This window comes from Xenopus tropicalis, chromosome 6, assembly GCF_000004195.4.
Source record: "Xenopus tropicalis strain Nigerian chromosome 6, UCB_Xtro_10.0, whole genome shotgun sequence".
In the NCBI taxonomy this organism is placed as follows: Eukaryota; Metazoa; Chordata; class Amphibia; order Anura; family Pipidae; genus Xenopus; species Xenopus tropicalis.
Window position 1 is genome coordinate 134017796 of NC_030682.2, and position 22589 is coordinate 134040384.

At 40.1% G+C, this 22589-nt stretch overlaps 1 protein-coding gene across 2 annotated transcripts in view; it reads right to left on the reverse strand.

Moving 5' to 3' along the window:
- nudcd1 (NudC domain containing 1) overlaps positions 1-22589 on the reverse strand; it is a 121271-nt gene that overhangs the window by 35677 nt on the left and 63005 nt on the right. For both annotated transcript variants that reach the window (XM_031903384.1, NM_001016621.2), the window contains 5 exon segments: positions 21971-22125; positions 15078-15263; positions 13311-13494; positions 11828-12016; positions 3638-3845 (listed from right to left, as the gene is read on the reverse strand). In XM_031903384.1, coding sequence (XP_031759244.1) covers positions 3638-3845; positions 11828-12016; positions 13311-13494; positions 15078-15263; positions 21971-22125 — 922 coding nt within the window.

Genomic DNA, 22589 nt, shown 5'->3' on the forward strand with positions numbered 1-22589 from the left:
ACTATTCTTGCTGAAAAACACAGAATAAAATCAGGTAAAAATCACCCTTGCTAGCATTTTCTATTGACTCCCATAGGCATCAAAGGGGTCGATATTTATATTGGATTCCATGTTTTTTATTAGAAGAAAACAGAAGAAGCTGCAGTCCTAACACTTGTAACCAGTTGTTGTGTCACAGCACTGACCTTTTTGTCTGCTCAGTAGATACAGTTACACACAATTTTAAAATGTGTTACCCGTTATCCAGAATGCTCGGGACCTGGGGTTTTAGGGATAAGGGATCTTTTATTTGGATCTCCATAACTTAAGTCTGTTAAAAAACATTTATATATTGAATAAACCCAATAGGATTGTTTTGCCTCCAATAAGGATTCATTATATCTTAGTTGGGATCAAGTACAGGTACTGTTTTATTATTACAGAGAAAAGGGAATCATTTAACCATTAAATAAACCCAATAGGGCTGTTCTGTCCCCAATAAGGGGTAATTATATCTTAGTTGGGATCAAGTACAGGTACTGTTTTATTATTACAGAGAAAAGGGAATCATTTTTAAAAATTAGAATTATTTACTTATAATGGTATCTATGGGAGATGGCCCTTCTGTAATTCGGAACTTTCTGGATAACGGGGTTTCCGTATAAGGGATCCCATACAATCACAATGTATTTTTTACAGTGGGCGAACAAGTCTGTTAGTGGCCCTTTAAGTGCGAAGCATACAATTCTATTCTTTAGCAAGAGCTTTTGTAGTCGCAAATGTAAAAGAGGGAGGTGCAGAACATCAAGCAGCCGATCAACAACGGAGAGCACAATACTTGGCTTTTCCATGTTAATATGAGGAAATAGGAGTTCATCAAAGACAGTAAGTGACAACCTCTCAGATGTCATTAGAATTGTGAATGAAAGGAAATAAGGTGTACTACCTATATATAGATTCCCTGGAATAAAAAAAAAGAGGTTTGATAACATGAAAGGGACCTTGGCAGGATCTACAGGCTACTGAGCTGAAAAGGGGAACAAATCATACTCTGAGTGTCCTTAATAGAGCGAACTGAATGGAACGCAAAAATAAATCAGAAGAGAATAACAATAAAAAATAAAGCACTGCTGAATGGCTGTATCAGTGTGAGAATAAGTGCTGCGGCCAAAGACACAAACAAACAAAAGCAATGCCAAAAGGATGAATGGGAAAAAAAAAAAAGAAAAATGCCAAAGGAAAACATCCACGTATATACGACTGGGAAGGGATGAAAGGAGCCGGCTCTAGTTAAAGGTTACTCGGATGAGTTGTGGCTTTATCAGAAAGCAAAGGGCAAAAACAGAGTCTTCAAACTAAATGTTTGGTGAAATAAATGGCCTTGTGTAGCAGCCCCCCCTGCACAGAAAGATGCCTGGGAATTGTAAAGGCTTCATATCAGAAAGGCAACGCATATGATATAATATAAATTGTTTCCATTTCAAAGAGCAATGCTGTGACACTGCCGGCATACTATCATTCAGTCTGCTAAAGATGCAATCTCACCCCAAAAAACACATATATTTCACAGTTTAAAAGAATGTTGCCGTGGACTAGGCCCTAAGCCTTACAGTTCTATTTAAAGGAGAAGGTACGCTACTGATGCAATTTATATTTTTAATCATTATATTTATTGCCCACTATATTAGTTTAGTGTGACATAAATGCACAAGGTCTCTCCTACTGCCTAGTAGCTACACACTTGTATTTCTCTGCACAACTTCACACAGAAACCTGCAGGACTCCTCCCCTTTGGTAATGTAATAATGATGACTCCTCCCCTATGGTGGCTGATCCCACCCATATATAAGTCATTAAAGAGGAGTCAGGTTAGGTGAGGTTATAAAGAACTAGACTGGGGGGTTGGGATGGGTTAAGCAAATTGACCAACTCAACAATAAGGAGTGGCCTGAATATTGGGATACAACCAAAGAAAGAAGCAAGTGTGGAAAGTGTGAAAGGAAAGGTGGGCCAAATCAACCAGATGGTTATTTACCTTCCCTTAAATTGCCATTTTCTCTGCCTTAAGTTTATTTTTACCATATTGCTCCTTACCTGTCCTAAATCCACTTTTACCTATCATCAGTTCAAGGTAACACCCGCTACTTTTAAAAACCTATTGCCAAACACACACAACATTGTGAATGGGTGGAAGATGCAGTTGTAAGGCCAATAGATGCCAAATCTTTGGCCAAGTGATCTCCATGATGTTGGCTTGGGTTATGGAGACAAATTAGTAGCGAACACTGGTTGCCTTCAAGGCATTCTGTTATGGGAAACCAAGTTTGTTCCAAAAAGTATCAGTCAACAGTACTCCACCAGCACAATCCTGCACTGAAATCTGTTCTTCAAAAGAGCAACCAAATTTGTTATATTTAATCTTGCAATTTGATATGGCAATAGACATATTCGTAGTTTCCCAGTCACCCTCAGCCATGTGACTTGATAAAGTTTAGTCTCTCTTTACTGCTGAGCTGTAAGTTGGAGTGATGTCACCCCCATCAACCTCCCTCCCTTTCCCCTCAATCAGCAGAACAATAGGAAGGTAACAAGATAACAGCTCCCTTAAGGTGGCCATACAGGAGCAGATCCGCTCGCTAGGCGATGTCGCCAAGCGAGCGGATCTTCCCCCGATAGCCCCACCTACGGGTGGGCGATATCGCGGAGCATTTAGTTAAAAAAAAAAATAATCCCTGGGGCCAAACGATTGGATTATGTGGGCGGCAATGGGGCAGTCGGATCGGGGACCGCATCAACGAGCCGATGCGGTCCCCGATCCGACCGGATTTTCTAACCTGGCCGTTCGAGATCTGGGCAATTTCAGGCCAGATATCGGTCGGCCAGGCCGCTCTGCTCTCCCCATACACGGGCCGATTAGCTGCCGAATCGGTCCAAGGGACCGATATCGGCAGCTATAGTCGGCCCGTGTATGGGGACCTTAACACGTGCATTGCTAACAATGTTCCAATGCCCCCACCTATTGGTAGATATGAAAATAGTACTCAAAAGTAAAACACCCAAGGCTGGCCAAGACTCCTCCAGTTACATTGAGCAGGAGAAACAATAGCTTATTTGAAAGCAGTTGCCTACACACCAATATTACAACTAAAAAAACAACCATTTATTGGTTCAAGAATACAATTTGTAAATGGTAGAATTATTTCTGATGTACACAGTATAATTTAGTAATAAAAACTACACCATAAAAAACATGATAGAATCCCTCTAAGGAAAAACCTTTTACTATTTTCAGTCGGCAAATATTTATAGATAACAATAAAAAAAACCTTTTCCTAGCCATTTATTAATAATTCTTTGGGTCTACATTTTCATACATCAAATTTTTTAATGTAATGGTGACAAACCTGGGTCTACATCGGCTGCTAACTTGGCCACTTGACTGTGGTTTGTATACAAGCCCGTGCTGTGAACCAATTGTTGGCCTTTGGGCTAAATATCATATTGGCATGACATGGCGCTCCATCTGGGTTGCTAGATTTAGTTGGCGACACTGACAAAGAAGCGGATCTTTCTGCACAGGACTAGCTTTAGTCACATGATACCCTGTGTTCAAATATACAGCACCACAAATGAATGATTATGTGCAGACAAACCCTACCTCCTTCCTTCCTTTATTATCCAAGCACTGCTTTCACAATCAATATCCAAATAGAGCTGTCCTTTCAGAAAAGTGCCTTGATCTTTTAAAGAGATATCAATCTCGCCAGGGAGAAACTTGATGGTTAGATCTTCTTTGGTCATGCCTTCGGGAAGCTGGAATGTGAGTGTTACATCCTCGCCAGTTTGATGCCAATTATACAGAGGTTCTACAAAAGACGAGACAGAGACAGTCAGATTTAGCATTAGAAGCAAACGGTATCTTTCATTAGCTGGTGTGCTGCTGTTATTGATTAGGTTCATGCAGTCATACAGACAGATTATAACTTGGACACAACAGCAGCTTCAGAATAACATTCGTCAATACTTTTTAGAGAATGCCAACTTGGGTTTCCAATTTACATGCCAGCAACATAGATAGTTTCTGGCTATTTCTGTAGTAACACCACTTGGTAATAATTACATGTATGGTACAAGTAGAAGAGGTTTTATATAATCATACTAGATTGAATCAAATACTTGATAAGGGCTTTAACTTTGTTGCAAGAAAAGCACCCTCCTTAGTTAGTATATTATCCCCTAGTGCAGGGGTCCCCAACCCATTCAAGTTGAAGAAGCGTTGCGTTGGAGAGCTATAGTTGGCTACTTAATAGTCCCTATGTGGACTGGCAGCCTACAGAAGGCTCTGTTTGGCATTATACTTGGTTTTTATGCAACCAAAGCTTGCCTCCTTACCAGAAATTCAAAAATGAGCACCTACTTTGAGGCCACTGGGAGCAACACCCAAGGGGTTGGTAAGCAACATGTTGCTCACGAGCCACTGGTTGGGGATCACTACCCTAGTGAGTTTAAAAGGAAAGTTGAGGACAAGTCATGGCTTGATGCAATTGGTACATACCCATGTGGAGCACGCCGTTGTGTAACTTGCATATATGCATCTAAGGAGTTTAATAGCACAATGATTGGTAGAATATATAAGATATAAAATTATATTAATTCCAATACCAGTTTTGAGGTATATCTCCTCACATGTAAGAAATGCAACATTCAGTAAGTGAGATGCACTACTAGGAAGATAGAAAATAGGCTGCGTGAAGATATTAATGCAATAAATAATAAGGCAGAGAATAGTCCGGTGTCTAGACTCTTCGTGGATTGCAATGAAGGAGATATTACACAGTTGAGAATTCAGGGTATTGAGAAAATTCTACCCTCTAATCCTGGCAGAAGTAGGGTGGAGCATTTCTGGATTTTTTACCTTGACACAAGGGTTCTGAATGGATTGAACTCGATAGGAAGGATATTACATGCTCAACATAATTTTTTGTCTATAATCTGCTTTTTTTACTTATACGTTGTATCTATACTAATGTAAGAAATATCATGCCTCTAACTTTGCTAAATGTTGATCTTTTTTTCCCTTCAGAAGCATTAAGGGTTAAATGTAGTAGTTTGTCTGGATGCTGACAAAGCATGATGTAATTTCCTGGGCATATGTTTTAAAAAGAGAGAATGTATCTCCCCTTGAATTCCCTATGATTAAGTCCATTGTGGACGAAATGCGTCAGGCGGTTTTTGAATGCTTTGATGGAGAATAAAGGATTTTGAATAATAGTCCAGTGTGCAAGCCTTCAACAAGAAAGAAGTACAGGTAGAAGAGACCTTGTTTTAAAGAGGACCTGTCACCCAGACATACAAAGCTGTATAATAAAAGCCCTTTTCAAATTAAACATGAAGCCCAAATTCATTTTTGTATTAACACATCCAAACCCATTATATAGGCAATTAAAAATCCCAGCTGTCAATCATATATTTCTTGCCCCGCCTCTATGCCTTAGGCATAGAGGCAGGGCAAACAATAACTTTAGCTTTCTGTTCAGTACTACCTAGATATCACTGCACATCTCACTTTTCCCCTCCCTCCTCATCATCTAATTATGTAGCCAGTGCATGGGTATGGGCATCTGGTACCCTATTCTGGCACATAAACAAGATTTTGGCATGATACAAAGCTTGGCTTCATAACAGTGTCCACAAAATGGCGCCGGCCTGCTTGCTTTGATTGAGTAATTCCAAGCCAGAAAGAAACTATATAAATAATATAAATCTTGAGTAAGTAAAGTTTATATTGCTCAACTAACAATCTAGAAAATAATTTGTAGTTAGGGTGACAGGTCCCCTTTAAAGATCACTGACCTTTGCCATTTTACAGTTTCTGCTTACTTATGGGCTGAATGTGACCCTCCACAATATGTTGGCACAACTTCACAAGATTATGATCAACCCATTTGAGATTTCTAATAAACATGTGTAAAATCGTGAGGAAAAACAATGTGGTTGAAGGATTATTACGGTGATGTTTGACAAATGCGGCCCTAAATTCAGATATAACTAATACAGTACCTATAATTGTAACAGCAGGATGAGTTATAGTCAAGAAAAAAAGACAAATTCACTAAGGGCATGTCAATATCTTAGACACTCCCAATTAATTCAACCACTACGTTTTTCTTTTGGGAAAAAGTGCCCTTTTCAATTGGCTAATGTTTCTTTGTGCCAAGCTTTTAGAGGTTTTTGTTTTTTTCAACACTTTTTGTGCCTTTTTTAAAATTCTGTTTTAAAAAAATCATTTGGCATTCAAAGTTTTAGAGAAAATTAATGTTTTTGTGGGTTCAAAAACCTCTAAAAAACATGAAAACGAGAATGTTGATAAATGGGCCTCAAGGCACTGCAAGGGATAACTGTAAAAGGTAAGGAAGATGGCAGCCCCGTTTTTGTATGTATGTATAACTTTATTTATAAAGCGCCACAAGGGTACGCAGCGCTGTACAATCTTACAAAAATACACACAGGGAGGACAAGTGTTATAATTAATACAATAAATATATATATACAGGTAATAAGTACCATTTGGTATGAGACACAGTAGGACGGAGGTCCCTGCCCCATAGAGCTTACAATCTAAGTGGATGGGTAACATACAGGCACAAACTGGAAGGTAAGAGTGCATCAGGTATGGGCATTTGCCCTTAAGCGCAGGACTAGGCAAAATAATGTTTTAGTGCTCCAGAAGGTAACAGCTGAACTTAAACAGAGTGGGTGAGTGTTCCCTATGGAGGGATTCAGGGATAAAGTTCCAGAGGTAAGGAGCAGCAAGGTTTTTGGTTTTTCTAAAAGAAGCCCCGGCCAGTAAAAAAAATCTAAATTTACTGGGGGTGGGGGGGTTCCAAACGTATTGGCATCTCCCAGTAAATTTGCTTTTTCTTGTTGAGTTTGTTTTGAGATTATTCTGGGTAAAAAGTCAAAGATTATTCCATAAAATTTTTTTCTTATAACTGAATGAACAAAATCTTATAATAAAAAAAAAAAAAAAGGTCTCTTGGCTCATCACGGCTTGCCTTCACACATATGCCTCACACCTCGGCTGCCCCATACCTATGTAATCTCTTGACTGGTAATTTAATGAGACGTGGCATTTTGTTAATGAGAAACCCCGACAGCACAGATAATCTACTGAGCGTAGAGTTTAATCCTTACAGATGTGGGGGAGAATTTTAAGTGCTCTGAAAATGAAAATCATCTACAGCGCACTCTGGTCATCACAATTATTAGTTATTCAAAGTTACAATTATTTTTTCGCATTATTTGATGAAACAATAAACAACGCCACTCAACCTTAATGTAACACATTCAAACTGTGCAATGCTGGATGCAGTTCTTTTCAAGATTTGTAGCCGAGATCAGTTTTAATACTTTTTTGTTATGTAAGTTTTGCCTTTATGGAACATAAACAAATGCATGACTATTAAAAAACCAACTGTATAAGCCAATAGGTCCCACAAGGTAGGGCTGGTCCCTATGGGTCCGGGCTTAGAGCAGTGGAAAGGAGATCCAAGCCTAGTAGCGAGGGCGAATACTTATTTTCATTGTTAATTATACCTGTAACTATTAGAAAGTGTCTGTTAAAACCAGGCTTACATATATCTGTAACCTTTTCAAAGGGGGGGTATGCAAAATGTTTGACTGAAAGGAGGGGTCTGAACCGAAAAAGACTCAAAAAACGAGTACAAACACAATATATAGGCTTCTTTTATCTGCATTGGAGCCAAACCTTACATCTTATGGCCTGTCTCTGGTACACATGTTATGAAATTTACAACAATGTACAGGGAAGGGTGATAGATGGACCTCCAAACATACCATCTGTCACCTCTCTGTGTCCATTTCATACATGGGTAACATGGATGTTTTGATTACTGCTATTTTCCACAGGCCCACAGCAATAGTCAAAAAGCACTTAAGCTGCCAATTTGGAACATTCAGACCAATTTAGCATCTTATCTGCCACCTTTGCCTCTGATGGGCCCACCCATCTCAAGCCTCAGGCCTGAAATCGTTCAGGTAGGTTATACTTTCCTGTCAGATCTAGGGCCACATCTGTACGTTAATGTAGTCCTCAATTCAACTGCCTACTTAGCAGCAATTATGATCCTATTATTGGTCAATATTGATCCAATATTGGCTACCTTTAAGTGGGCATATCATTGAAAAATCTGCTTGTTTGGCAACCTCACCAAATTAGAGGGTCTTCAAGTGTAAGGACAGTGTAAGACACCTTTAAAGTCAATCTGGAGTCTTTGCAGCAATGCCATTTTCGAAGGAAAGCTGCTAGATTTTATAGCATTCTCCATCTAGTAGCAGAATGAAGAACTCCTTAATACTAATAAATGATGTGTTAGGATGAATTACAGGTATGGGACCCGTTATCCAGAATGCTCAGGACCTGGGGTATTCCGGATAAGGGGTCTTTCCATAATTCGATCTCCTACCTTACTACTTAAAAATGTATTTAAACAGTAATTAAATCCAATGGGATTGTTTTGGCTCCAATAGGGATTTATTATATCTTAGTTGGGATCAAGTACAAGGTACTGTTTTATTATTACAGAGAAAAGGGAACCATTTAACCATTAAATAAACCCAATAGGGCTGTTCTACCCCCAATAAGGGGTAATTATATCTTAGTTGGGATCAAGTACAAGGTACTGTTTTATTATTACAGAAGAAAAGGAAACCATTTTGAAAAATGTGATTTATTTGATTAAAATGGAGTCTATGGGAGATGGCCTTTCCGTAATTCAGAACTTTCTGGATAATGGGTTTCCGAATAAGGGGTCCGATACCTGTATATAAATAATAAGTCAGCTTGCCTGCCACAGACCGTATATTGTAAGGCACCATAGGATGTACATTTTAGCACTGGTCTTTCATCTAGGCTGTGCCCTGTGTTGTCTGGCACCATGTGATGCAGCAAGATCAAAGAATCCTGGTAGGCAAGGGGTTAACAAAGTGGTATTAAGAAAAATAAACAGTAAAATAACAAAACAAATTAGCCCTTTATTTAGGATTTTACAAGACAACTGTCTGAAAACAAGCTAATTAAAAAGTATTTTGAGATTTTTCAACAATATTTTCTATTTTAAAATATTTAGCTTTTAGCAGATCATGTCTGCATTGTGTCCACTTCAATTCCATCTTTTCTTTTACATACAAAACACAAACTTTTTAGCCTGTAATCAGCACCACATTACCCCTGAAATAAATCTATTAGTTTCAGTCTAAAGAGCTACTTTAGATTATCATTAATGCATGCTGCATTGTTACCAATGGCAATGTACCATTAGGTTTAGTTCTCAGGACAAAAGGTAATGTTTGTACAGCACACACATTAAAAAAAAACAATTATATCTTGTCAAGATATGAAGCAGAAACACAAACCAAGGGAAAAGCTCCCACAAGAAACGTTGGTGCTTGTGGTTGCTACCCACAAAGCCCCAAGGTGTTAAACAGTAGGTTACATTTGTATAAATTGCCATAATTGGTCAATGCAATGACCACTATTATCTATCTAATTATACTAAGAACAGGCCTCCATAATTATCCAGTCATAATGACATCCTTTATGTAGAAAGATTAACAGTTAGCTTTGGGTAAAAGGGTTTTATTTGTACTGGCTCTAATAAGTACAGTTCTTTAGAAACTTCTAAAAGGTTTTTTTCTTCCTGAAATAAACATTAGAGTTATCATTTTCTAAGCATGTTCCACATGTAGCAATTGTTAAGTTGCTCTCACATGGGCTGATACATTTATACAATAATGTCATTTTTTGCACGATCATCGTCCTATGGGTCGGATCCCTGAACAAGCATTTTGCTGACTGAACTCTGTTGCTTAACCTCCCAAAACCTAAAGTCAGATTCACCAATAACCCCCTTTAAACACACATGTACATAGGAGCCAACCAACTTGGAACTGTTTGAGCCACACCCACAACACGACATGACAAGGTGGCCACGTAGCACTTTCAAACTTTTGTGCCACCATTGGTAACACGAAAGATCGTTCCCACCCTCCACTGACGTTCAGGGCTGAATCGTCAGATATGGAGGTAAAAACAATAGGAATTCTACCTCCTTCTGCCGATTCAGCCCTGAACGTAGATTTTACTCGGGCGCCTTTAATGGCGGCTGATCAAAATCTTTTAACCTGACCGATCGACGAGTCGACCGATATCCGTAGCGTTTTGCGATATAGGTCCCCTCTTCGAGGAACCATACACACACCGAATATCGTATGAAACGAGGTTTCGTACGATATTATCGGGGTGTGTATGGCTGGCTTAAGTGACACGGATTTTATTTTATCCATCTACACCAAACTATAAACTGTACCTAGCTTTATGACAGTAGCTAGTTTGTGATTTCAATGATAATGGGGTAAATACGTGAAATATAACCAGAAAATGTATGTATAATGGCCATTACGCATCGCTGCGATTTCTGGAAGTCACCTGAAGTTTCCTCTCAAAGCAAATTTGTGCGACTAATCTCCGCCTGTCACCTCCCTTAATGTTTATTAGTACTCCCTGCACCCCTGTAGACCTTATAGCCTAAACTGAGGTGGAAGAAGATTAAGTGATTGTCCCATGCCCACAAATATCTGCCATAGAAGTCACAGATGCCTCTCAGGGAGACAATATATTTACTTAACCAGTTATCCATTTATCCACACTACTACAACTGCATCTTTGTGACCGACAGTGACACACAGCACTGTATTGTCCATCAACACAAAGGTAAGGCGTACCCTGGAATCCCTAAAAAATCCCCAAAAGCCATATACCTTCCATATGCATATGTCAGAAGAAATTAAAAAAAATGTAATTATGGCAATAAAATAGTAGATCTACCACAGGATTCCAGGATTGTCAGAGACAAATGGCCATGTCCAAATAACATGAAGATTAATACTGAGTGATCAATGGCAAGACTCTTCTCTTTCATTATAGGAATCGACAATATTGAAAACCTAATGGTCAAAATCAAAATAATCTAAGTTACAGGAGAAGTGGCATCAATGTCCCTTTATCACTAATTTTGAGAAGCTTTCTATTTTTTGGATTGCTTGATTACCAAAGGAAAAATTTTCAGGTACTTGCTCTTATCCATTTATTTTTTCAAGTCAATTTTTTCAGGGGCGAAAAACCTGACAGAATTTATCTCATTATATCTCTTTATATCAAGGTTCCCTCACTGTAAAAGTGTGATCACTTGAAAATATATTGATTATTGCTAAGGAGGTCTATAGACTCGCCTTGCTTTTCTTTATTTCTTATCTCATACACTTTATTTGTGAAGGAAGAAGAATATGAAGCTGCTGGGATGTGAAATATAGTAGAACTAGAGGCTATTTCAGGTAAGACTAAACTGAATCACATCCCCTGTACAAAAGGACATAGACTCCTGTGCTCTTTCAAAATTTAATTACACCAACAACAGGTTGTGAAACCATTCCAAAAACCCATTTTACATTGTATTTTTCAAACTGATAGTGGAATCTGTTTAATAACAGATACAGGAATAAGATATAATTTATACAGCTGAAACTCTTTTTTACCAACCACTGCAAATAAACGATGCAGCTTTTTCTTTATGCTGCCTTAACATGCAACAGAAAAACACCATGTCTGGGGATAAAATGAGGTTACTACTCAACAGTTATATATTTTCAAAAGTTACAAGACATAAAACACACAAAATTACATACTACAAAAGATGCATTCATACAGGCATAACAATGTGGCACAAAGAAAGAAACAGTGTGAAAAAGCACACATCTATAGTATCATTACCTCTTTTGTTGTCTTCATCCATTTTCTCATCTTCGGATGACTCAGGCTGATCCTTATCATTTGCAATGAATCTGAATGGCTTGTAAGAGATCATCATTACCCCATTGCCAAGTGGCTCAATAGCTGCATAATGTGGGACAGACTTTCCAAAAAGCTTCCTACGCTTTAAGATTTCATATTTACCATTATCTGTAGACATAAAATGTTATACATTCAGATCAATCCCAACAGGCAATTGTTTTGCACACTGCTGTCAATTATAACTCCTCTGAAAACGCAAGTAAAACTCATTTCCGATTGAAAAATTGCAGTTTGCCCCAATAATTACTTGAGATTTGAAAAGAGAAGGGAAATAGAGGCTGTAGGAAGGGAGTGAACATATAATGTATTTACTACTTAGCATTTTGTATGCAGTGCAATCATGGATGGAATCAATATAACAGTGTTAGTAGCTGAACAAAGATGAACTATAACCATATATATTTGTAAAGCGGCAGATCAGAAGCCTTACGAAAAGGGTGCCCATATATAAAATTCTTTGTAGAAGGTGAATCTACAAAAAAAAAAAAATTCCGGCATGATGGTAACATTCCAGCTAATGCACCTCAGAACCAGTTGGCTCCCAGGGCTAAAGGACTTAAAAAAGCAAATACCTTGGGTCATATTGTCACATTACAGCACAAAGTGAACAAAAATTATGAAGCTTGGTCTGTTGTAGTGCAGTATATTCTTTAACGCCTTAATTTATATTTAATTTTGAAATTTCACAGGGGCTATGCATATTCTTCATTTCCCAGGGTGCCACAGGCATGTGACCTGTGCTCTGATAAACTTCAGGCACATTTTTAGTGGTAGATATCAGAATAGCACTCAATAGTAAGAAGCCCAAGTCCAGATTGAGACTCCTCCAGTTACATGGGAGTAGGAGAAACAATAAGTTACCTGAACACAGTTCTAATGTGTAGCGCTGGCTCCTTCTGAAAGCTCAGATGCAATGCACTGAGATGGTGCCTACACACCAATATTACAACTAAAAAAATTCTTTGTTGGTTCAAGAATAAAATTTTAAATGGCAGAGTGAATTATTTGCTATGTAAACAATTTAAAAATAGAAAGTGCACCAAAAAATCATGATAGAATCCCTTTAAAGTAAGCGTGCTGATCCCTATTAACCAAGCATGGCAAAAAGCATGAGGTTAACCTCTGGGTTCCAGCAAAACAGCCTACCATCTCCTAGAGTTACCATAATGCCGCACATGCAAGGTGCGCAGTCTGTGGCTGCAAGGGGGAAAGCACTGCCCTGAGCCCTGGAAACAGGAAAGAAGGAACCCACGTAAGCAAATTGGGGCAGACAGGTCGGTGCTATCTAAGGCACAATGCTGGGCTTTAGGAGAATAGCAGGACTATGCAATATAAAGAAATTGAATAAATAATTTCTTTGGAAGAGCCATTAGTTGCTCTCCTTCAGGGGATTTATAATTACCTTCATTTTGTGCCCGGGCTATTGAAACCCATTCCAAACAAACATGGAATCCGCTCCCTTTAATGTCTGATTCATCTTTCTCAATTGACAGTAAAAGCACATCAATGATATGCAACTCGTCCCGCACCGAGGAAACGCTGTGAACTACAATAAAAGGCTCCCCAAGCTCCTGATTAAACATGATCTACAAATAAAAGGGACAAAAAGGGAAATTAACTAACAAACAAAAAACTTTATTTAACTATGCATTTATGAAATTAATTTAGCACGTTTCGTTCAAGTTTAACCCCTTTGTCATCTTTTATTTTTGGATGATTAAAATGTACTATTTTGCTCGGAGGTCCAGCAGAAGACAATTTAAAGGGGGACCTGTCAGATTAAGAAATCATCCAAATTCTTTTCTATTTGTTTGTCAAGCAAAATAAATTTTACTTACATTATATAAATTATTTAAATTGTGTTTCCTTCAGTCTTGGAATTCACAATCGCAGCAAGCAGGCAGGCGCCATTTTTTGGACCACTGCTATTAAGGCAAACTTTGTTTCATCCTAAAATCTTGTTTATGTGCCAGAATGGGGGATAGACGAAGACCTTGAGGAGGGGGAGGGGTTATGCGAGGAGTGCATTGACATCTAGAAAGTGCTGAATGGAAAGTGAAGGGAATTTACTGCCCCGCCTCTACATCTAAGGCACAAAGGCAGGGCAGGCAATATACGATTGATAGCTCAGATTTTTAAATACATTTCTAACAGGTAAAATATAATTAAAAAGAATTTGGGCTTCATGTTTAATTTATAAAGTAGTATGCTTATTTAAATATAGTAGGAATTTTCTTAAAAACAATGTTTATGGGGCTAATTTATTGAAAATTTCTCTAAAAACCCTTCTAGCCCCGCCCATCTCTTCCATTTTCCCCCATGCAACTGACATCATAGGGCAATGAAGCCTGTCTTTGCTTGTTGCGACTGCAGGGCTGTGATTGGCTATCCCGCTCCTATTGTGCTTCTGGCAGGGACAGTTAGAACACGCCCACACCTCATTTGAACAACAGACAGGGCCCATAGCAGATTTAGGGCTTTGGCACATGGGGAGACTAGTCGCCCGCGACAAATCTCCCTAGTCGCGGGCGACTAATCTCCCCGAAATGCCATCCCACTGGCGAGAATGTAAATCGCCGGTGGGATGGCATACGCGGCACCGCAATTTCCCCGAAATCGTGGAAGTTTCCTCTCAAGGCAACGCCGCGTATGCCATCCCACCGGTGATTTACATTCTCGCCGGTGGGATGGCATTTCAGGGAGATTTGTCGCGGGCAACTAGTCTCCCCGTGTGCCAGAGCCCTTATGGGGAGTTCCAATATAGGGGCAAGTTTTAAAGATAATGATAATTTTTAGCCCTGAGCGAAACCAGCACTATATAATTTACTACTGCCGACAAGATAAGGAGGATTTTCAATTATGTGATATGTCTTCTTTAAAGGACAGACATATTAAATATAATCTAGTCAAATGCAATTAGTGCCACATAATAGAAGGGATGAAGCAGTGATGGATTTGCTGAAGTGATATTATTACAAGCACAATCAAACACTTGGAATAAGGTATTTCTTATATTATTTGACATATATATATTGAGTGGATTTCATTAGCATCACAGCTGGACAAAGAGCAGCTAAAACAAAGTGGCCATTTTGGCACAATTTTAGAAGCTATTTTAGCCCCCGTGGATAACTCAGATGACATTCCCCAGAGTAGAGAAATCACTCACCTCCCATTTTCCAGACACAGACCCACTTTGGTTTCCAATCCTAATGATATACAAAGTCCCTGTTCCGTCCGAAAGGGTCACCCATTGGGCAGAAGCAAAATACATTGACGAGCACAGCCGACTGTCGCAGGTGTTTAAATCCCTTGGAAATCTGAACACCTCTATAGGTTTTCCCATTGCGGTATCCTTTGAAGAATAATGTGACAGATTTAGAATATTTAATATGGTTTTAAAGGGGTTGTTCTCATTTAAATTAACTTTTAGCATGATACAGACAACAATATTCAAAAACAATTTGCAATTGGTTTCATTTTTTAATTTGTGGTTTTTCAGTTATTTAACGTTTTGTTCTGCAGCTCTCCACTCTCCACTGGCATTTCAACAGCCATCTGGTTGCTAGGAATTTGTTTACCTTAGCAACTAGGCAGTGGTCTGAACAAGATACTGGAATATGAATAGGAGAGGGACTATATAGAAACATAAAACCTAAAAATAAAAATAAACTGCTAACCTCATAGAACAATAGTTGTTTGGCTGCTGGGGTCAGTGACCCCCATTTAAAAGCTAGAAAGATGTAGAAGAGAAAGGTATATAATTCCAAAACTATATAAAATAAATAATGAAGGCCAATTGCAGTGTTACTAGGACATACTATCACATACTAAAAGTTAACTTTAAGGTGAACCACCCCTTTAAAGGAGAAGTTTATTAATTGATGTACAAACTCTAATTAGACATTTAATACTATTTTATATCGGAAATACATCTAAACAAAGAATAATTTTAAAAAAGCAATCAAAGGAAATACGTAGTTTAGCATAAGTCTTCAAACCCCAGACTTAAAGGAGAAGGAAAGTACCCAAAAACAAGCCAATAAGCCAATGAGTTCTACTTTAAGGTGGCCATACACAGTGCAATCTGCTTGTTTGGCGAGGTAGCCATGGTGGGCGATGTTGGGCTAATTCAACGAGCCGATGCGGTTCCCGATCCAACGGAAAAATCAAACCTGCATGATAGAGATTTGCCCAATTTTAGGCCAGATATTGATCAGGTAGGCCGTTGGGGGTGCCCAAATCCAAATCGGCAGCTGAAATCTACCTGTGTATGGCCACCTTTAGATACTCTTCCTGCACTTAAGGGCAAATGCACATACCTTGTGCACTCTTACCTTCCAATTTGTGCCTGTATTTTACCCGACCATTTAAGATTGTAAGCTCTACGGGGCAGGGACCTCCTTCCTACTGTGTCTCATACCGCACGGTATGTGTAGTATACTTGTTTATTGTATTTATTATAACACTTGTCCTCCATGTGTGTAATTGTGTATATTGTAAGATTGTACAGTGCTGCGTATCCTTGTAGCGCTTTATAAATAAAGTTATACATACATACATACATATATAAATAAGTGGATAGCTCAACCCACAGGCCCTAAGCATGGACCACACATCCTTAAAGGAGAAGGAAAGGCAAAAACTAAATAAGCTTTATCAGAAAGGTCTATGTAAATACAGCCATAAGCACTTACAATAATGCCTCTTTCAAAAGAAACACAGGATTTCTTGTCTCTTTTTTAGTAAACATGATGTTCCAGTGCCTGACTTCCTCTCTCAAAAATATCCTTAATTCTTGTGGCCAGACTCTGAGCAGTTCTCTCCTCTCTCCTGCTCCCCTTCCCACCAGAATGCTAAGAACTCCCTCCCCCCTCCCTTAGGAATGTGTGATCTCAGCTAAGACGACTAGACTGCAGGAAGGAAGCCACTTAAAATGGCAGCTGATGTTTTAAGCAAACGGAGAAAGCTTCTAAAGCTGTTTACTCTGGTATGGTAATGGTTTCTGCAGAATAAATATAGTGTTCTAGGTGGCACTAATGTGGCAAATCTATTGGCAGTAAAATGCCAAAATGACTTTCCTTCTTCTTTAAGCGCTTGGGGTAACTGATGTTGGCGATAGTAAGGACGACACCTGCAATCTCTTTTAAAACCACCCCTTTTACCTTTAATACCTAAAATATAGCCTGGAGAATGGGCACCAGAGCAGGAGTAACAGGAGGCAGTTCGTGTGTCTATATCCTTGTCCAGTACTGAAAATGTTCATAAAAATAGAGGCTGAATCAATAAATGGTATGAAACGTCTAAGTTATAAAAAGAGAGGCTGGAACATTTGTCTAAAATGGAGAAGAGGTGCATACAAAATATATACACATGGAAATGGAAATAAACTGTTTGATAGATTACTTACTAGTGGATTTTTCAGATGACAGATAGGCCATCTAAATGCCCATAGTTATGCTAACAGGTTAAGATTTCCCGGTATGAATGTAGTATTCATTCCCGGTAAGAGTGTAGTGAAGTAATTCCATAGTAAACTGAAGAAATGTGTTTTTCCATATTAAATGTAAGCCAAAAGCATATAGAAAAAAACATATGCTGTACAACACATGACTTGCTTTTAGAGGATCAGTTCAAGTTGCTTAATTCCCAATGTGGGTTTTTAGTTCCTGTCTAACGGTCTAATGGAAAACAGAAGAAAAAGAAAAATGTCAAGTTGAAGTCTTGTTCTGATCACTGAACACAAAATGTCCTGGTTTATTTAGAGAATCGCAAAATTGTACTCAAGAGGCTAACTTCTATCTCTATGACAACCTCAGAACTTGTTTACCTCTCGCAACTAAACCTTTATTCATAAACCATAAAAGGACACAGGCCATACATTATAGCTCAGTGTAGAACCCCACCAATCAGTTTCCCCCACCAATCAGAAATGTTCCACAGACCATATAAACACATAGGGGCACATTAATCAAAGTACGATTGATTCTGAATACAAAAATATCGTATTTATTCAAATTTATAGAACTGTGCGTATTTTCTGCATTTTTTTTGTTAATTTGGGCAAAAAGTTTCGGATTCAGAGTGCCATTTAGCCCTATGGGAGACTTTCCTTGGGCCGGGTTGGAGCTGCAGAGTGCCATTGAGCCCTATGGGAGACTTTCCTTGGGCTGGATTGGAGCTGCAGAGTGCCATTGAGCCCTATGGGAGACTTTCCTTGGGCTGGGTTGGAGCTGCAGAGTGCCATTGAGCCCTATGGGAGACTTTCCTTGGGCCGGGTTGGAGCTGCAGAGTGCCATTGAGCCCTATGGGAGACTTTCCTTGGGCCGGGTTGGAGCTGCAGAGTGCCATTGAGCCCTATGGGAGACTTTCCTTGGGCCGGGTTGGAGCTGCAGATTGCCATTGAGCCCTATGGGAGACTTTCCTTGGGCCGGGTTGGAGCTGCAGAGTGCCATTGAGCCCTATGGGAGACTTTCCTTGGGCCGGGTTAGAGCTGCAGAGTGCCATTGAGCCCTATGGGAGACTTTCCTTGGGCCAGGTTGGAGCTGCAGAGTGCCATTGAGCCCTATGGGAGACTTCCCTTGGGCCGGGTTGGAGCTGCAGAGTGCCATTGAGCCCTATGGGAGACTTTCCTTGGGCCGGGTTAGAGCTGCAGAGTGCCATTGAGCCCTGTGGGAGACTTTCCTTGGGCCGGGTTGGAGCTGCAGAGTGCCATTGAGTCCTATGGGAGACTTTCCTTGGGTCGGGTTAGAGCTGCAGAGTGCCATTGAGCCCTATGGGAGACTTTCCTTGGGCCGGGTTGGAGCTGCAGAGTGCCATTAAGCCCTATGGGAGACTTTCCTTGGGCCGGGTTGGAGCTGCAGAGTGCCATTGAGCCCTATGGGAGACTTTCCTTGGGCCGGGTTGGAGCTGCAGAGTGCCATTGAGCCCTATGGGAGACTTTCCTTGGGCCAGGTTGGAGCTGCAGAGTGCCATTGAGCCCTATGGGAGACTTTCCTTGGGCTGGGTTGGAGCTGCAGAGTGCCATTGAGCCCTATGGGAGACTTTCCTTGGGCCGGGTTGGAGCTGCAGAGCGCCATTGAGCCCTATGGGAGACTTTCCTTGGGCCGGGTTGGAGCTGCAGAGTGCCATTGAGCCCTATGGGAGACTTTCCTTGGGCCGGGTTGGAGCTGCAGAGTGCCATTGAGCCCTATGGGAGACTTTCCTTGGGCCGGGTTGGAGCTGCAGAGTGCCATTGAGCCCTATGGGAGACTTTCCTTGGGCCGGGTTGGAGCTGCAGAGTGCCATTGAGTCCTATAGGAGGCTTCCAAAATCATGCACTGAAGGTTCAAAGTCAGAAAGGTTTTCCTGCTGTTTACGATCATTCAGATACGAAAATTTTGTGACTTTCAGATCACCAATACAATATTATCGTGACTATTGTGGCACAGTGTTTGTTGCCCAAACAGCGTTGAGGGGTCACACGAGAAACCAGGTGCAGCCAACAAAATAACAATGTGTATGGAAAACAGTAACCTTCAGAGCCTGGCAGAGCGATGGGGTAAAGTATTTAAAATTTTGGGAAGATGAAAAAGTGGCTGGCAACTCTAATAAATGTTTGCCCTTGAGGAAGAGCTGAGGAATATCTGGTGGTGGAAAAGTTTTTTAGTGGGTCTATTTAAAACTTAAAGGGGACCTACCACCCTAAGAAATATTTCTATCATGTTAGTTACATGTTGTTCCCTTCTGTCTTGGAATTCACAATCCCAGCAAGCAGACAGGCGCCATTTTGAGAACACAGTTATAAAGGAAAGTTTTTTATCACCCCAAACTCTTGTGAATGCACCAGAATGGGGCAGCAATGCCTATGTCCAGGGCCGGAACTAGGGGTAGGCAGAAGAGGCAGCTGCCTAGGGCACAACGATTGAGGGGCGCCAGGCAGGAGCCTCTCCTGCCTACCCCTAGTGCTACTTTGTCATTGCCTCCGCCGCTTGTCATTAGCGGCGGAGGCAATGACCGATCTAATCGCCCCGCCCCCCCACGGGGGCGGGGGGGGCGGAATTGGCCGGGGGGCGGGCAGGTGTGCGGAGTTGGCCGACCAGGTTGCCTAGGGCGCCCGGTCGGCTTGGCCCGCCCCTGCCTATGTCCATGCACAGAATACACAATTATAGACTATAAGGAGGAAGGGGAAATGTGAGGTGGGCAGTGACATCTAGAACTGAACGAAAAGTAATTGACAATATATGGTTGACAGCTTGGATATTTTTTAATACATTTATAACAGGTATAACAGGTGTTTTCATAAAAAAAAAAACAAATTTGGGTTTTATGTTTAATTGCAAACTGCTTTTATTATACAGCTTTTTATGTGTGGGTGACAGGTCTGCTTTAAAAGGAGAATAGATTTGCCACATTAGTGCCACCTAGAACACTATATTTATTCTGCAGAAACCATTACCATACCTGAGCCATTTCCATACCATAATTCTGAGCAAACACACAGACCAAAAATTATGCAAAACAAGGTTTCATACAATTTAATCTGTACGTGTATGGCCAGCTTAAGTGGTGCATGCTTGTCAAACATTTTTTTTTTTATTTTGTTTTAGTCAAATCTCCTCCAGGGAGTGGCCAGGAGGGTATAAATCTTTATTTTTGAGCTTTTTTTAGAGGATAGCATCTGCTGTGGGAATTATAAATTGTCCTACAGGAAATATAAAAAAAAAAAAAAAAAGACTTCAAAAAACGATGTAGCAAACAAACTATTTCATTATAACAGTTATTATAGTTATTTCCTTACACTGTTTGTCTATGCAGTGCCACCCAGCTTATTCTGGACTGAAGGGTCTAGAAATGCACTACACAAACTAGGTGTAAGCCTCTCGCTCAGAGCTCACCTGTGAGTTTTTACAAGAGGGCTTCACATGTCTGTTAATTTAATACAACATTTAATATCTAAGATAAAATACATCCCCCTGCGGCTAAAAACGGCACGATGCCCACCCATATACACTACAGCGTGCCTCTATACAAGTCTCCAGCACCGACTTTGATTGCTGAGGAACATTTCCTGAACGCTCCATTTAAATACAGTTGTCATGCAATCAAGTTACAAGGTGGATTTATTATTCTCAAAAAAAGCAGCAGACAAGGCCCAAAGTAGCTGAACAAAAACTGGCAGAACAGAAAGAGCTCATTTGAAAATCAGTAAGTGACTGCGTTGAAGGTGGGAAGGCGAACAGTAATCATGACTCAATAGAAGGGCGGTTGAAGAAAAATAAAAAAAGGATTAAGCTGTATTATAGCGAGCACAGTAAGAGGAGGTGTGGGATTTACATAGGAAAGCTATTAAAGTTTTTCATTAAAGGAACTTTTCATGTTATGATGTAGGAAGTAGGTTGGCAATTAAAGGTGTTAGATACCGAATCTCGCAACTTTTATTTAGAAATCTGACAGATCTTCTGGGGTTATGTAATGAAAGACACTAAGCAGTGGCTCCCAAACTGTGGCACTGGACCCCCTGGGGTGACTTCAAGCAGTGGCTGGGGGGGGGTGTTGTTTATTCTTAGGGCCAGCTAGGGTGAGAGTTGAGAAAATGCCTAGGTTCTACTGGAATATTAGTACAGGTATCAGACTCATTTTCCAGAAAGTTCCGAATTACTGCCATCTCCCATAGACTCCATTGTAATCAAACAGGTGACCAGTAAATGCTTCCTGCTGATTGGTTGCTATGGGTTACTCTTCCTGGGCAAACAAAGGGGCATATTTACTATAGTGTGTAAGCCAACATCAATAGGGATGTTGCCCATAGCAACCAATCAGATCTTTGCTTTTGCTTTTGCCAATGAACTCTAATTGCTGATTGGTTGCTATGGGCAATGTCACTCTACGGTCACATACTATAGTAAATATGCCCCTTAGTTTGCCCAGGAATAGTAACCCATAGCAACCAATCAGCAGGAAGCATTTACTGGTCACCTGTTTAAAACCATACGTTTTATTGGTTTCTATAGGTTCCTGCTCCTGGGTAAACTTAATGCCTTTTTACATATGAGGTAAGTGACATAAAACAAATCTTCTTACCAGCGTAACTGTGAAACTCATCACCCTCTCCAGTTGGTCTACGTAGAAGACACTGTTGGGGATCCATGGATTACAATGGAGGTAGTTGTACATTCCAAAGGCACGCATGTGATCCAATGTGTACTGATCATCTCGAAGGCACACTTCTGCAACAGCTGTGTAGGTAGAAGAATTTTGTTAATAAAGAAAATATTTGCCATAATATACAATGCCCAGCTAGTTAATCCATTAACTCTACTGGTGCTCAGGCATTCACCTATACCAGCTACCTGCTGTCAAGACATTTTTTTATCATTCTAAGAAAGGAACCTGAACAGTGATCGCAGTGTATATGAAACTTACCAGTACGGGTATGAGACCCGTTAAGCAGAATGCTCAGTACCTGGGGTTTTCCAGAAAAGGGGTCTTTCTGTAATTCAGATCCCCTACCTTAAGTCTGCTAATTAAATCATTTAAACAGTAATTAAACCCAATAGGATTGTTTTGGCTCCAATAGGGATTAATTATATCTTAGTTGGGATCAAGTACAGGTATAGGACCTGCTATTCAGAATGCTCGGGACCAAGGGTATTCCGGATAAGGGGTCTTTCTGTAATTTGGATCTTCATACCTTAAGTCT